The sequence below is a fragment of the Zeugodacus cucurbitae genome, chromosome 4 (assembly GCF_028554725.1).
Source record: "Zeugodacus cucurbitae isolate PBARC_wt_2022May chromosome 4, idZeuCucr1.2, whole genome shotgun sequence".
Lineage (NCBI taxonomy): Eukaryota > Metazoa > Arthropoda > Insecta > Diptera > Tephritidae > Zeugodacus > Zeugodacus cucurbitae.
The window spans coordinates 13,646,462-13,662,084 of NC_071669.1; the positions used below are offsets into that span (position 1 = coordinate 13,646,462).

The 15,623-nt window shown below is 33.6% G+C and overlaps 1 protein-coding gene across 1 annotated transcript in view; it reads left to right on the top strand.

Moving 5' to 3' along the window:
- Positions 1–4,711, top strand: part of LOC105220458 (Ig-like and fibronectin type-III domain-containing protein 2) — an 804,343-nt gene extending 799,632 nt beyond the window's left edge. Inside the window, 2 exon segments of the mRNA XM_054228403.1 lie at positions 4,011–4,036; positions 4,586–4,711. Of these exon segments, the coding sequence (XP_054084378.1) occupies positions 4,011–4,036; positions 4,586–4,600 (41 nt within the window). The 3' untranslated portion in view covers positions 4,601–4,711.
- Positions 4,712–15,623: the final 10,912 nt, after the last annotated feature.

The following is a 15,623-nucleotide window of genomic DNA, read 5'->3' on the forward strand; positions in this document are numbered from 1 at the left end:
GCTGGCGAATGGACTGTAGAGTTTTTGATGATTTTTTTTTAGAAATGTCAGTAGTTCAAAGTCGATTGATGGTTCTTTAAAAAAATACCTTCTCTATAAAAATTATAAGAACAAAATCTGCTAAGGTCGGGTGTAGTCAAACATTTTTACTCTCGCTATTTATTTATTTAATTTTATTTTATTACAAGAATATACAAGTTGACTCATATATTCGGCATAAAGTCCACTAGAATAACGAAAATCATCATATATATTATATGAGGGCTGAGGTATTTCCTGAACCGATTTCACTCATTTTCACCTCCAAGGTACACTATACCCAAGAATATACGCTGCCTTAATGTTTGCTAATATATCTCACATATTTATTGATATATGCGGAATGAAGCCCACCGTATTATTGAAAAATCTATAAATAGAAAAAAATAATCCCTCTAAATAACTATAAATTATTTCAGATATTTACCGATATTTTCGGTGAAAAATTACCATAAGGTACTGAGTTTTTCATGTTTGATATCTGCGGGCTCGAAACGTTATGGTCCGATTTCGACAATTTTGCAATAAGTGATGCCACACCTCAAATGCAGCATTTTTGTAAAGTTATATTCCAATAGCTTTATTGGTTGTTGATGTATATATTATAAAGAGGACTAATCAGATGGATTCAAATTGTATTATGTGGACAGTAGGCGTGGTTCTGAACCAATTTCACCCACATTTCAGCGGTAATATCAGGATGTTGAAAAAATATTATATACCGAATTTTATTGAAATTAGTCGTGTAGTTGCTGAGAAATGATTTTCGACCCAAAAGTGGGCGACTCCAAGCAGTTTTACATATTTTTTAAAAATCTGAATGCAGCTTTTCTCTGCTATTTGAAGTTTTTCGTTAAACTGTTAACTCACTTTTAGTAGTTTTCTACATTACCTTCTACATAACCATGAGTGGACGTGCTTATTATCCGATTTTACCTATCATGATGTATAATTGGATGCCAAAGAGAAATATGTCCAGTATATTTGATACATGCTACTTAAGTAGCTAGGGAGATACAGTGGAACTTCTCTAACTCGAATCACCATAATCCACAAAAAAACTTCGAGTTATAGGAATTTTCATTATAACATACATTTTTCAAAAAGCTGTAAAATATAGATTTACCCACAGTTTTAATTTTTACTTCGCAAAAAGTTTTATTTAAATACATTGAAACATGTATTCTATAATTTTGTTCGTTGCACTTTGCTATTATTTGGCTCTTGGCGTCTTGCCTTTGTTACACGAGTTATGAAATCTGTAAGTGTAATATCATATTTTTTGTTCGCCTCCATTCGAATATACCGACTCCTTTAAAATTGTTCCTTGATAGTAAAATTAAAAATTTTGTATTACGCCCTGGTAGAAAAGTTAGGTTTATGGAAGGACATTTGTATGAAATTTTACTTCTATTGCCAATTCGAAAGTTAGAGTTATGGAGATCTTCGACTTATAGAAGTTCGAGTTACGGATCCATAACATTATTTCCACAATAAAAACGACTCTTTATTATTATTTTAATATATTCTATAAATAAAATATATATATAGACCTATATTTAGAGATCTTTTAGTGGAAAAGTTTCCAAATATGTACTTTCATAACAAATCTCCAGACTCCATATAGCTAAAGCTGTTATTTCTTGTTCATCTACCATGTTAGGATTTTATTAATATTTTCACATAACTGATCATATGTACTTTATATATATGGACCAGAAATTAATAATGCTTACTGAAGACAAAGGAGCTTCTTTTGATTCTTTCAAATATTAAATTTCCCTGCCATACTAATGCATTCTATCAATTGTGCTAAGAAAAATTTACTCTTTTCAAATCAAAGCCAGTTTTAGTTTTACCATCTTATTGTTTCTTCGAATTTGAGATCATTTTTTTTTATTAAAACGGTTGGCTATTTGCAGGATGAAACCATCCAACTGCAAAACCTTCATATGGTTAGAATAGACTTTATAAAAAGTATGTAATCAAAATTAAATAAAAGTTCGTATGGTTGTTTGTACTCTTGTGTAAATGCATTTTGAAATTACATTTTAATGCTAACTAATGCTAGTGAGCCACACAACTGTGCACAAAAAGCCTGTTAAATGGAGTATGGAAAGAAAAATACGCTTTGGCAGCTAGCCAAATGTATCTTAGCAAATAGCAGACAAATTGATGATGAAGACATAAAAAGTAGAGTATTCCGTAATGTAAACAAACAACTCAAACTGACATGACTGACTGAACTTATTAGAATGCATTTATGAGGACTTTAAGGAATAGAAAAACAATAAAAAAGGGAATTAGTGCACTAAAAACGAATAACAAAAATTTTCAAATATTTATCAAAAATATTCTAACCTCAGAAAGAATCTCTGCGGAATATTCATGAAAAATATTCATCAAATTTACAAGTATATAAATCACTAAATCAGATTATTATTTGTTATTTAATTAGAGCGAAAACTTAATATTTTTCCTTTTCCTTTTTGATACAACTGATTTCATTATACAAAACCAGGACAAGCAGTGATAACATGTCGTAGATACAGATCTATGTTTACCAGAATATTTATGTAAATACATTCATACACACTACCAAACAAACTCATTTAATTCCTAAAAAATTGTAAATACTAAAAACAACAACAAAAACAAATAAAAGCTGGATTCACTTTGCAACAAATCTGCAGCTTAGTGAATGACAACAATGACTCTAAAATAATGTTATCTCTGGCATTTTGTAATTAATTTAGTCTGACTTTTTCTAACATTTGCAGCTGGCATGCATAACATTTCTATAGTGAACATTATATACAAATAATATATGCAAAGATATATATGAAATTTAATTTTATGCTTCATTGTATGGCTTTGTGAGCCATTTGTATACATTTCAGCTATTTTATTTTAAAATTACTAGGTTTTATCCAATAATTTCGTTGGCATTCAGACCTAATAATCCTTCGAATTAGTAAAGGACTTTTGTTGAATAGACATATGTACATACTAATTTCGAATAACTAACAGAAAGGCTTAGAATATACGTGATACAGCGAAGAGGTAGCCAAAAATTTAATATATTTATTGCACAGTGGATAGAAACTGAACTATGTTAAGCTAAACAAATTAAACAATTATTCACATATAAGCTCATAGCGAACTGCGAAGGAGAGAGAGAGGTGGCGCACTATCGTCGATTCGGCTATAAACGGCTAAATGGTTGCAACGCCAATCACATACATACAAGCTCATATTAAATGCTTCAATTCAGAAACTCTCTGCTTGATCGATTTATCACGCGTTTATGAATGTTTAGAGTGTGAAGTACTGACTAATTTTAATCAAGAGACATGAAGTTTTTGAAAAAAAAAATTACGATTATTCAGATCATAAGATTAAAAGCGGCATATATGGAGGAGATAGTCAATAAAGAAGCGTCTTATACTCCCAACAGATAACTTACGGATCTTAGGATCCTTATGTATCATCAATTATCATCCAACTCATGTTTTAGAGATCCTATGAGATTTTATGTCGTTTGAAATGTTCAGTTGCCAGCGAATATATTATCAATATTGTTTATGAAAGTTAAATGGGTGATTATCTGATCGAACAGATCATCTCGGTAATGTTCACAAGCTCATCTTTCAATATCTCTAATCTTTTTTCATTAAATGGAAATTAATTGTTTTATTAAGAGTAATTATTTACCTTCATAAGCGATTATTTCTAGGTCACCTTCCTTATCTATTCCCCATATTACTAGCTCAACTTCATAAAAAAATATATAAATTTGTAAATATGTGTTTGAACTGAGTAAGCTTGAGTGGATATAAAGGCTTGGTTATTTTTGACAAATAAAAAATTGTAATTGCCCTCCTTTTAGCTATTTGTATAACAATACTGATATCGATGTGTTGTATTTTTTCCTTTTGTGTCATGCTTTCGTATGAACTTGGAATATATAGACGCTTTACGAGTTAAAGTACAGTGGGTAAGTTTACTTAAAAATATTTTACTATATAATATTTTTATATAATATTTGAATTGGAGACAAGTGACCACAGATTTATTTTTTCTTATAAAAAAGATCATTAATCTGAATATTTTTTTATACTTCCCAAAACCATTGATCTATTTTTATACCATTAAATATCAGTAAGAGTCTCTAACTTTTCGCTGAATAATTTTACTGACTCTTGTTGCATTCAAACTCGTCATCTATAATTTCGCATTCTAAACTAACTGTAGTGATTTATTTCTCTTTTAATTTTTTTGCTCGAGTTCTCTTCTACTGATCAATATTCATGCATAAACATGCCAATTACGTTGAATTCTCATTAAATTCACCGTTTCCTTTATTGTTTTGTTTTAAAATTTGCATCCGTCGTCCACATGAAATCCGTGACTTTCACCTAATTGGTATTTCTGTCACCCTCCCTCACACTTATACTAACATCCACTCTTGATTCCATACTCTATCACACTTTCAGCCTTTTGCCAACACTTTCTCATAAGCTCTCATTGCTTTTATTTATTGCAGGCCTACGAATTTTAATTACCAACGCCAATGGCCATTAGTCTTGCGAGCATCGGCAGTGGGCAACAGTAGCGCGTAGTCAAGGAAGAGGCGATAGCTAAAAGCAAGCGAATCGTGAGGGCGAACAGCGGAGCAATTAGAAACAAGTGAAAACTTAAAACGTTGGACGGCAGACAATGCGGTGGCAGAGGTGGTTCGATATAAATTTTTTTGGCAGCAATAGTTAAGTGTACGTTTATGTACCTACATATGAACAACAGCAACAACAACAAGGGAGGCTAGTAAAGCAGCGAAAGAATGTAAATGAAAGCGAAACGGCACTAATCACCTAGCAATGACTGAAAGCTTGGCAGTTTAGGCATTTTAGGGGTGTTCTAAAATATTTTTTATATAAAATAATAGTTATTTCCAATGAAATACAGTTATTATATATTTTTTTTTATTTTTTGTTTATACATTTTTTGGTATAATTTTGCATTTTTCCAACCTTTAAAAGCCAGTAATACCCCATGCATATAAATCAAATGGAGCCGCCGACGCTAACGCAACGCTTTCGCCATTTGAGCTCCCTGCACTTGTAGCTAATCTTCATATGTGTTTTATAATTTAATTGTAATTTTTGCTGCTCTTGGCTCTTGCCGCCGTCATACAATTCAACGTCTTCGCGTGAGTTAACCTTATTAACTTATAATGCACACAAATATTTTTTGTTGTTTTGTTATTCACTTAATTTTTTTTTGCTTATATATTGCTTTCATGTGTGAATATATGTAATTTGTCGCGATTATTTTCAAACACACACACATAGTTACGATGTATGTATATATGTACTTGCGTGTACGCGCAATTTCGCAGTAAAACAAGCATTTGCTTAGAAATGTACAAATCAACGAACGATAATAAATGTAAAAATCCATTTGCAAGATATTCGGAGTGTTTTTTTTTTCTTTCAAGTAAACTGACTAAGTGAACGAGGTGAGTACTATGGAGTGATGGGGCGTAGGAGTAACATATGTGGGATGTGATGGAAAGTCAAAGTGGACTCAATACAAAAAATAATAGAAAATTTGTAATTGCTGCCATGACGGTAAAAGAAGCATTATGTTAAGATAAAATACACCTCTAAAAAAATATTAAAATTCTGCGCTGGATCCAAAAGTACATAAAGTGGCCAGGAAGTTACCCACTATAAGACACTATAAGCGAGCCTTTGATATCAACCCAAGAGTAGAGAGTGTATTATACCAAGTGGATTAGGGATTATATATTAGATTTACATCCTAATAAATACTGTCACTTCAGAATTAATAAGTGAAAGACGACTCTGGATAGCATTCCAACCAAGAACAATTTTTTTATACTTCTTCTGCTCACTAAATATTGGACTTCTTGACTCCATAGAGTTTTTGTCATTCCTAAAGGTGACAGTTTCTTTTAGGAAACCATGTCTCAAATAACCAGATGCATGTAACGATCCGACAAATAATTTCAGATGATTGTAAGGAGCTAATTAACACAGACCTAGGACAAGGAAATGGAAGTTAACCTACGTTGCTCACTGATAAACTGTATGGCTACATTATATTCCCCGGTTTAATCTGGAAGGTTACTTAGAAAGATTTGAGAGCTAATACCAGGAACTATAATATCAACCTACGGACCTTGTTATTTAATCCCTCAGCGTTATATTTAAAAAAAAACTGATATTCTTTATTCAAGCGCTCAGTGATTTTTTGTGTTTTTTTTTTGTAATCGACACTTTAACTTGTCTACTCTCAACCAATTAACGCACAATTTTCCACCAAGCGAAACTACAAACTCTTTTAAAGTTTTACCGACCAAAGTTGTTGCGTATGGTAAAAAGTGTTTAAAACAACAATGAAAGTGTGCAGTAGTTAATACATGCCTAGTAGGAATATCATGCCTTAAAAATGCTTAGAGATGATTAAAGGCTTGGTCTCCGATTTTTTTTTATAAATAGCCTATTCAAACCTCTTAAATAATGAATATATTTTAATATAAAATTCTTCTCAAATATTTAGTGAAAACTCTAGATTCCGACACTAGTCTTAGCTCTTATTATAAGTCTCACTTACACAATATTTTCCTACAGAGTAAATGCTCTACACCTACACCTACTGCAGCCACACACTATTATCTAAATAAGTACATATATATATACAAAGTATGTATGTATAGAGATGCCGGTGCAACTTGGACAGTTTGAGGTAGTTTTTAAAGCTTTAAAGTTAAAGTTCAAGTATTACAAAAACCTACACAAATAAAGTCGTTTGCGACCAGAAGAGGAAAACAAAAGCCAAAAGTGTTGGATATACAATAAAAGCATAAATATATACATACATACATATATATATATATATAATATATGCAGATATTTAATAACTATATAAAATGGTAAATATACATACACATACGGAAGCAAATATGAGCATCCTTAGACAACATGAGCATCCACCATTACAACACAAACAAATACATATGTATGTTCATATCTGCGTTGTAATGGCGGCTCAAAGAGAATAAAGTCTGCCGGTGAAAACTTCATTGAAAATTGCATTTTAATTTGTTTGCTAATGGCGGTAATGGTTTGGAAATTAAAAAAAAAAAAAACAGTAATTAAAACGAATAAGCAACAGGTGAAAGGGTACCCAGTAATGATAGAAACAGGTTTGTAAGAGTACTATTAATATTCAAAAAGTTATATGGAATCCCAGAAGATGGAATATCGAACGGAATGGAAATTATCAAAATTTAAATATGTTCTGAGAGGTTCTAAGAAAGCATCCAACAGGAGGATAAGCAAACTTCAGAAACCCCTCGCATTACATTCGGGCTTACGTAACCGGAACGGACTCTAATTATTATCCGTCTTAGAACTGTTAATTCGGCATCATTTCTTCAAGTGATTTTCTTTTTTTTCTGACGCTATAACACCAACAACAAAAGATCCAGAAGGCATATGCTGAAGAATGTTTTTTTTTTTTTAATTGGAACCAATATTTCCATTGAAAGTGTATGGAAAAATTAAGATTAGTATTAAAAACCTATGAAGGATAGTATATTAAGCATTTTGATAAAATTTAATAAGTCGATTTGTCCACATTAATACTTTTCTTCTTTCAGTTGCAGTTAATAATTTCACCAGTACCCTCCTAATAGCTCTCATATTTATTTATCAATATATAAAAATATGTGAGCCAAAAAGAAATTTTACTGTTCCCTAATTAATTATAATATTAAAATTTCCCATTTAGTAAAAAAATTCCTTAAATGTAATCCACACAATCCGTTTTCAATCCCATTACCCCGCAATCGGCCATCAAATACAAAGTGACTGCACGTATTTAAATATCTTGTTAACTTTTTAACAGACACTTAACATTTTGTATTGACCGCACGTTGACCATATAAATATGACTAAGAAGTTAACGCAACACCACGCACACGCCCGCGAATAAACCGGCAATGTTATAGCATTCCGGCTACACACTTGTCCCTTAACGACTGCTAACATCAACCAACAACAATGTATGTGTGCTTAATAAAATTGAAAAAGAGCAACACACACGCATGCCACATATGTATCACCATTAAATGACTGCCACATACTCAAAATTAAATTTCCTGTCTGTCCATTGGGTAGTCAATAAATCTGAACACGGTGTTGAGGCTTAAAAAGAGCGGGGAGGAGAGGTGAGAAGAGGGCTAGTAGCGGGTGTGTGGTTGTTTGGTTGTGTGCGTGACTTGTTATCGCAAGAGATTGTCGCATGCCACATAGTATATATTATGTTGGTAGAAACTTTTGTATTTGTGTTTGTTAGCGCAACTAAATAATGTTTGCCACCTACGTTAAGCCTACGTCTTTATCGGATGGCTATATTAAGCTGGGTCATTCATTTCTTCCTTTCTCTTGCGGTAAAGTGCCTTAAAGCGTCATATGTGATGTGTTCAAAAAATAACGGGAATTTGAAAAGAGTTCGAGGTATCTTTAAGTGCTTGGCGATTTTCGTTACTTAAAAGCATATACAAGCTTATGAGAAATCGCTGAAGGAGTCAAAGGTTATCCCAAAAACCGAGTCTAAGAAGAGTTCCGACGATTGGCAGTAGGCATAAGTGCATAATATTGAATGGGGATTATTTTGTAGGCGACAACATTAATGTAGACAAATGAATATATAGTTTTTTTTAAAGAAAATTCATACAGCCACACAACTTCACTCCTTGTGAAACTTTAAATTTACTTCCACTACCGTTACGACTATCCGCCGTTATGCTGTACATTTACTGATGCCATTGAGGTTTTCCCGCCTCATAATTTCCCTTTACGAGTGTGTGATTTTCCTTTTTGATGGTCGCCACCGTAGCCGGACTCGTCGCTGCCGCCGTTGCGGCTTATTCAAATGGCCTGATTCACTTATCACGCTGTTCAGCCAGTTTGACCACAGCAAGGCAAGGCAAGCTGCTCTTCCACGCGCTACCTATCTTCTACTTGAAACACACACGCACTTACACACACTCTCCATATTTACATTACATTTAGTTTACATATAGTTGTACTTACTTATGCTTTTGCCTTCATTTCAGTGTCTGCTGTTTGTAGTCACTACTTGAAGCTATTGGTTTTTGTTGTTCTCTCTGCAAAGCTCATTTTTGTTGGGCGGCAATAAATTTCCTTGCTTAATCACTTTCGGCTGCCTCAGTCAGTTTTGGAACCAGAGTGACGCCTCTTCTTATACACACACACTCTTGAGAACTATCTCCTGTGGATATATGTATGTACGAGCGCGTGCTCGTATTTGGTCTGTTAAAATGTTATTAAACTTAAATTTAATTAAAATTTTGCCTATAAAAATCCCTTAGTGTGGGCCTTGTACATTATGCTAAGCCAGCACAGGAGACACTAAAGCTGCCCAATCAAAATGTAAATTAAATGAAAAATGTGGGTAAAACTTTTTACGGTCAGCTGTTAAAATTTTTGTGGCCATTTTTGTCCTTGGCTAGCAATGATATAATCATTTTTTTTTGGAGTTTACGGTGATTTGACCACAGGCTATTTTACTACATGCATGCGACCAAGAAAACACAGATATTTATAGTGCTCAGCCGTCAGCTCTGTAATGAGGTCTCATTACCGAAAAGAGGCCAGAGGTAAAAGCCACTGAAGTCCATTAATTTGTGTTATATCTGTATTAATGAGCGCTACGATAAACTTATTGACAATCATAATTAGACAATGGGTATCTTCAAAACATGTGGGTTATATCTCTAATGAAATATTGAGTTATTGGTGCGAAGGGTGCTAGGTTTGCTAACGTGAGACCACTTCACAACAATGTTTGATTTTATTAAAAAAAACACGAAGAGGGTTATTCGTCGTTTCATGACTGTCAACGAAGCAAGGATCCACTGGTATACACTATAGACCAAGGAACAGTCGATACAGTGGATTTAAAGTGACGAACTTACTCCGAAGAGGGAGAAGACTATCTTATAGGCCAAAGAACTTATGGCCATTGTTCTCTGTGATTTAAAATTTGTAATCTACATCGATTATGAACAGATTCGGCTGAGCCAAAAAAAGAAATAAACCGAATAACGACTATTATATGTATGCATGTTATTAATCGTGGATAAATTTTATTTTGACCTCTATATGATTATCGGTACTCAGTCCTGTTAAGTTCAAAGGATCTTAATCATATATGAAAAAACTGCTAGTCTGTAGAGAACATTTGTCGGTTTTGTCACGGAAATTGATTTTTAAGAATGAACAATTTGGTTATCCCACATTTTCTTGATGTGTATTCTATTGGTAGCATCCCCAAAGTAATCCCAAATTAGAATGTAAACCAAATTTAATATAAATTTAAAAAACCATCTCTCAATTTAGTTGAATAATAAATGATAATTCCCATACCAATAAAGAATCTAAACCATTATATGTTTAACTCCCAAATCAATTTAAGCACTTTTAATAAGAACTAACCACACGTTGTGTGCGGCACATACCAAAACGGAATCCGTTTTCAATTAATGATTAATCGTATATAATATTTAAAATGCACATGGTCACATACAAGCAAACATATTTTCCATAAAGCCACTGAACAAATACCACACATGTCAATTGTGTATGTAGAAAAGGAGGACAACAAAATGCGACGCTTGTGTGTGTGAGAGTATTCAAAGAGATAGAAATCCAGCGCTAACACGGTATAATCCGATGATAAGCAACTGTATGTAATGTAAAACTGAAACCATTTTAGAATGAAATACACTTTTTTTATAAATAAAAGCTTAGTTATGCTGAACATAAAAAAAAACAACAACAGCGAGTACACTACTAAGCCACAAAGCAAATCTAAAAATCAAACACATGTATAACTATTAGTTTAGGAGATGTAAGTTGAAAGGTATAGTAGAGACGGATGCGCATTTAGGGTACATATGGGAAAGGTTATAGCGGTATGTATTAGTGGCGTTCTTAAACATTTAAAGTATGTGGATAGTATATTTAATATACCCTGCAGGAAATTATTTTCTTTTGAACTGCTGAAGAGAACACCCTTTGCGATCGTTTTGAGAGTTCTGCAGGTAAAAACAACAACGAAGAAAAGATCTAACGGCAATCGTTTGCCTCAAATTCGGAGGAATAGGTGTATGCCTTATAAAGTAAGAATCAGAGGCACTTAAGCCTCCATATAGTTCGATAACAATAAAGATGAGTTGGAAATGAAATTTCCCCTCCAATACCCATCTTTTGCCAGATTGAGTTTGAAATATCTTGATATTCATGCCTACGGCGAACCGGGTGAATTGACAATACATGAAGGACATGGGATCCATGCTTAGGAGTTCTTGGCATCAAAAATGATCGTTGTCTTCAGCTGTTCAAGAAGGGCCCTTAACATAGCCTAACAGAAATTTTTTAAAGACTCTTTGTTTTCGTTAACTGATCTGAGGATCAATCAGATTGCAAAATTTTCAAGATACGCTAAATGACGCTGTTATCATAATTTTTGGAAAAGCTTATATGATAGCTGATTACGCAGAGATTTGCCTCGCTAATTTTTGCCTCAAGTTCTTTTATTTTTCTTCCTGGGTAGTTATACGAATAAATGTACACATTTAAACAAACACACCTAACTGTCGCGCCATATGCATATCTAGGTGGCACATATTAGTGTTCACACTCATACAAGACGATGTGTTTCGAGTTCTCTTAGCGCTCGCCTGTTGACATTTTGCCTGAATATTTGCGCGTAGCTGTTTGCATTTGCACTTATGCTCAGATAGTGTTTGACACCACACGCGCTCACACATACTCACAAATACAAGCACCTGCAAGCATGAATATAGATCGGTAGATATAACAGTACAAACATATTAGCAATTACCGTTGTGCATATGACAGTTGCTGCGACTTGCTTCTGCTGCGGTTGGCAGCATTTTTCATTTATTTCGTCGTGTGCGAAAACTTCATCATCGTCACTCAATTATACGCTGCTCTCGCTCACCTAATTCATTCAGCATTCGCACCTTTTTGACAAAAGCCAACCTGTGTCTTTGCCCGTGTGCTTGTGTGGGAAGTGTCGTGGTTGCCATTTTCGGTTTGCTGTTGCCGGAGCATAAATTGCGAGTTGATGGTGCTCATGATGATTCACAGTGATGGCTATGATTATAATGGAGAGGTAGTTGTTGACGAAAAAATAGCACTCTAGTGCGATGGTTCATTAAAGCAACACACATAACGGGAGTGTATCACATTTGTGGGATGATTACGAGTATAAGCAGCTGATGGAAATAATGGGATAACCATCTAACTTGTCAACATAATTCGGATGATTTCTGTTTTTCAAATGGAAAATTTTAGGTATTCCTTTAAGCAGTTAAGGTGATATGAACCATTTTGATTTTAGGTAAAAAATCATGTATAGGAACAATTACAAATAGACTACCGAGGTATTTTTCGTTAAAAAAAACGAAGATAGTCTTATTTTTCGAAATCGTAGAAGATAGAATTGAAACTTACATAGCACTTGAATTGGTTGGGGATTGCTATATATGAATCAGATGTTTGCGGAACTTCGACATTTATTATGAAAATATATACTTAAACAATGCTTGAATTTGGCAGGGTCCGATCATCATCGTGTGTAATACTATTTATTTTTACTGGAATATGGTTTATGGTCCAATAGAAATGGGTTCAAAAGAGTAACCGTTAAAATATGTAGTACTTGTGCTTTCATACTAAAGTGTAAGCTTTCTGACTAGAGCTCTCGACATATATTCGCATGAAATCTTTCCCTCGTTTTTGCTTTGTTAATTATTGGAACTTATAACTTTGAACAGCCCACATTTTTTATAAATGAGATACTTTAACCAAAAAAAAAAACGTTTGCTTTCAGTCCGTAGAGAGAAAAAATTTTTCAAACTAACATCTAATATTTTGATATAGAAAATTTCGAATAAAATGCTGCTGAAATACCTCAAAAACAAGCTTACTTCAATTCTCTTCCTGAATTTTGTTGCAAAAAATAATCTCTGATTATGTTCCACACCCTTTCTCCCGCACAACAATTAATACACGCCCGCCTGTATGTGCAAAAGGGAAAAAGAAAACGCAGCATCAACATGGACCGAAGGCAACAGCAGCAGCTGTGATTGCATTTTCGCAACGTCGACGCCTACAAGCGACTGCGATACCGGAACAGCGGGTTGCCACCACCGTTAACAGCAAAAGCTGTGACACTGCCGTGCGCTCACTGCACCAATAGCTCTCTGCGCCTCACTCTCTCTGCACACCTTTCGCCAACTAGCAATCGTTGTAATGCTCATTTACAACACGGAGTTGGATTTTAACACTTTTTTCCGTTTGAGCGACAATAATATCTGACAGACAATATGGCGCAGTTTCTGCCTCGTATTGTGAATTTATATATACATATGTACAGAGCAATGTGTTGAAGCGTTGAGGTGACACACCAACACGGACAGACACTCAGATGATATGAATGTGAGAGGGCTCATATGCCGCTTGACAGTAGTTGAAGGCGTATGCGAAAGGATTCATGCACGGTTACAAAGTGGCCCCCTGGCATGTGGAGCGTAAGAAGTGAGCAAATGAAGAGCGGAAAGTAAGGCCACACTGTAGTGGCTTGCAACGAGTGCCTCCTTTATGCTATTATAAGTGCTCTTTTTCCCATTGTTCGTAGGGCACTTCAAGTGAGTGAATCCGCTTATCACAGGCCTCCTTTTGTGGCTGTGTGTATGTGCTGCCGTGAAAAATGGAATACTTTGATTAAAATTGCTACAATTTCTTTCCTGAAAGTTAATAATAAGACTATTAAAATTAAAATTTTATTTTTAATTTTATTTTAATTTTACCTTTATTTCTGCCGTTAAGGACAATATACGTGGAAGCTTTTTAAGGAGCTTGAAATTTTGGACATGGTAAATAAACCGTGATCGGTAACAACTACGTTGGACTGATATTATCATATTATTCTTTTTCTGGCTTTCGATTATCCAATCCCATTAAAATTGAAACAGATGCAAAATATAAATAACATATATATATATGTATATATTAATAACTTTTCTAACATGCCTTCAATCGTTGCAGATTGTAAAATTAGTTAACTCGAATATTGAATAGTTACTTCAGAGAGTTTAACAATAATACGAAACCCAAGAACCGACCTTCTCGCAAATTTAATTGCCTAGTTTTAGGCGTTAAGCCATATTGATATAGTGTATGTGTGGCAGAAGTTAGATTGGTAAATACAACAAAAATAAAACTACTTGAGGTCTCCGATCAGATATGTTAGTATATAAAAGCTCTAAAGCTTTAATTGTTGGAAACAATAATTCAATACATTTTTAATTGCATAGTTTTAGGCGTTAGAGCAAATATTTATTCCTAAAATCAATTTCTGGAAGAATTCAAGTATAAAGGTATATTAAGCCCACAAGCTTATTACGAATAGGATGAATCAGAACTAGGTGATTTAAAGATGTGGTAAGATATTTTTTGAGTTTATTATAGTATTGAAAAATAATATATATATAAATGCCGGACGCCTAAAATTATGAAATACATATACTAGTACACCTTATACTCACACACATTTTTAAATAACCATTAATCTGTAAAGTACGAAAGGAAAAATTATTTTTACACCTTTCATAACTACTCAAATCTTAAACCTTAATCTCCCCCAAAACCAGAAAAATGTGGCTTCACATTGTGCAAAGAATTTATATTATCTTCCTTAAAGCAATTATATCTGCATGTAAATACGCATATGCCTCACCAAATTCCTAGATATGATAAATACTTTCGAAATTTCATTTATTTCTGCACACAAAAGTTAATCCACAAGTTTTATTTACTACAACATCAGATAAATTCACCTTTAACCAAACTCACCCACCACATAGATACTTATGTATGTATTTGTGCGTGAATATGCAGACACTTAAGATATTTAAGCGATTATATAGTTTTCAATAACGGGATTTTCGAAAGATTATCAAATTGTTGCAGAACTTTGTTTTAAATATGAGTAAATGTATATTGGCTATGAGCATAAATAAGCAATTTTTTGCATACGTATATGTATGTATGTCTATACTATATTGCATACATTCATATTCGAAAGAGTTTTATTACTTATGCCTGCAAGCAAATGAAACTGAAGATGCGAGTATTGTTTGCTTGCTTAAATTCAAGTGATTTTCACACACACAGACTAGTGCCAATGAGTGCATACACAAGTGTACAAAGTCAAATTGCTTAACTTTTATAACACATAAACCCATATATCTACATATTTATAATGGAAGAAGCCTTTCTCAAACACATAGAAGAGCTAATGCTTGTTGAAATACTACTAATAAAATTTGGTATTTCAATTATGCAGAGCAAGTGGGGCGAAACGGCAGATTAAATAATGAAATGATGGAAATATGCTTACTTCTAGTCATACTATATACAGTTAGATTAACAACAATT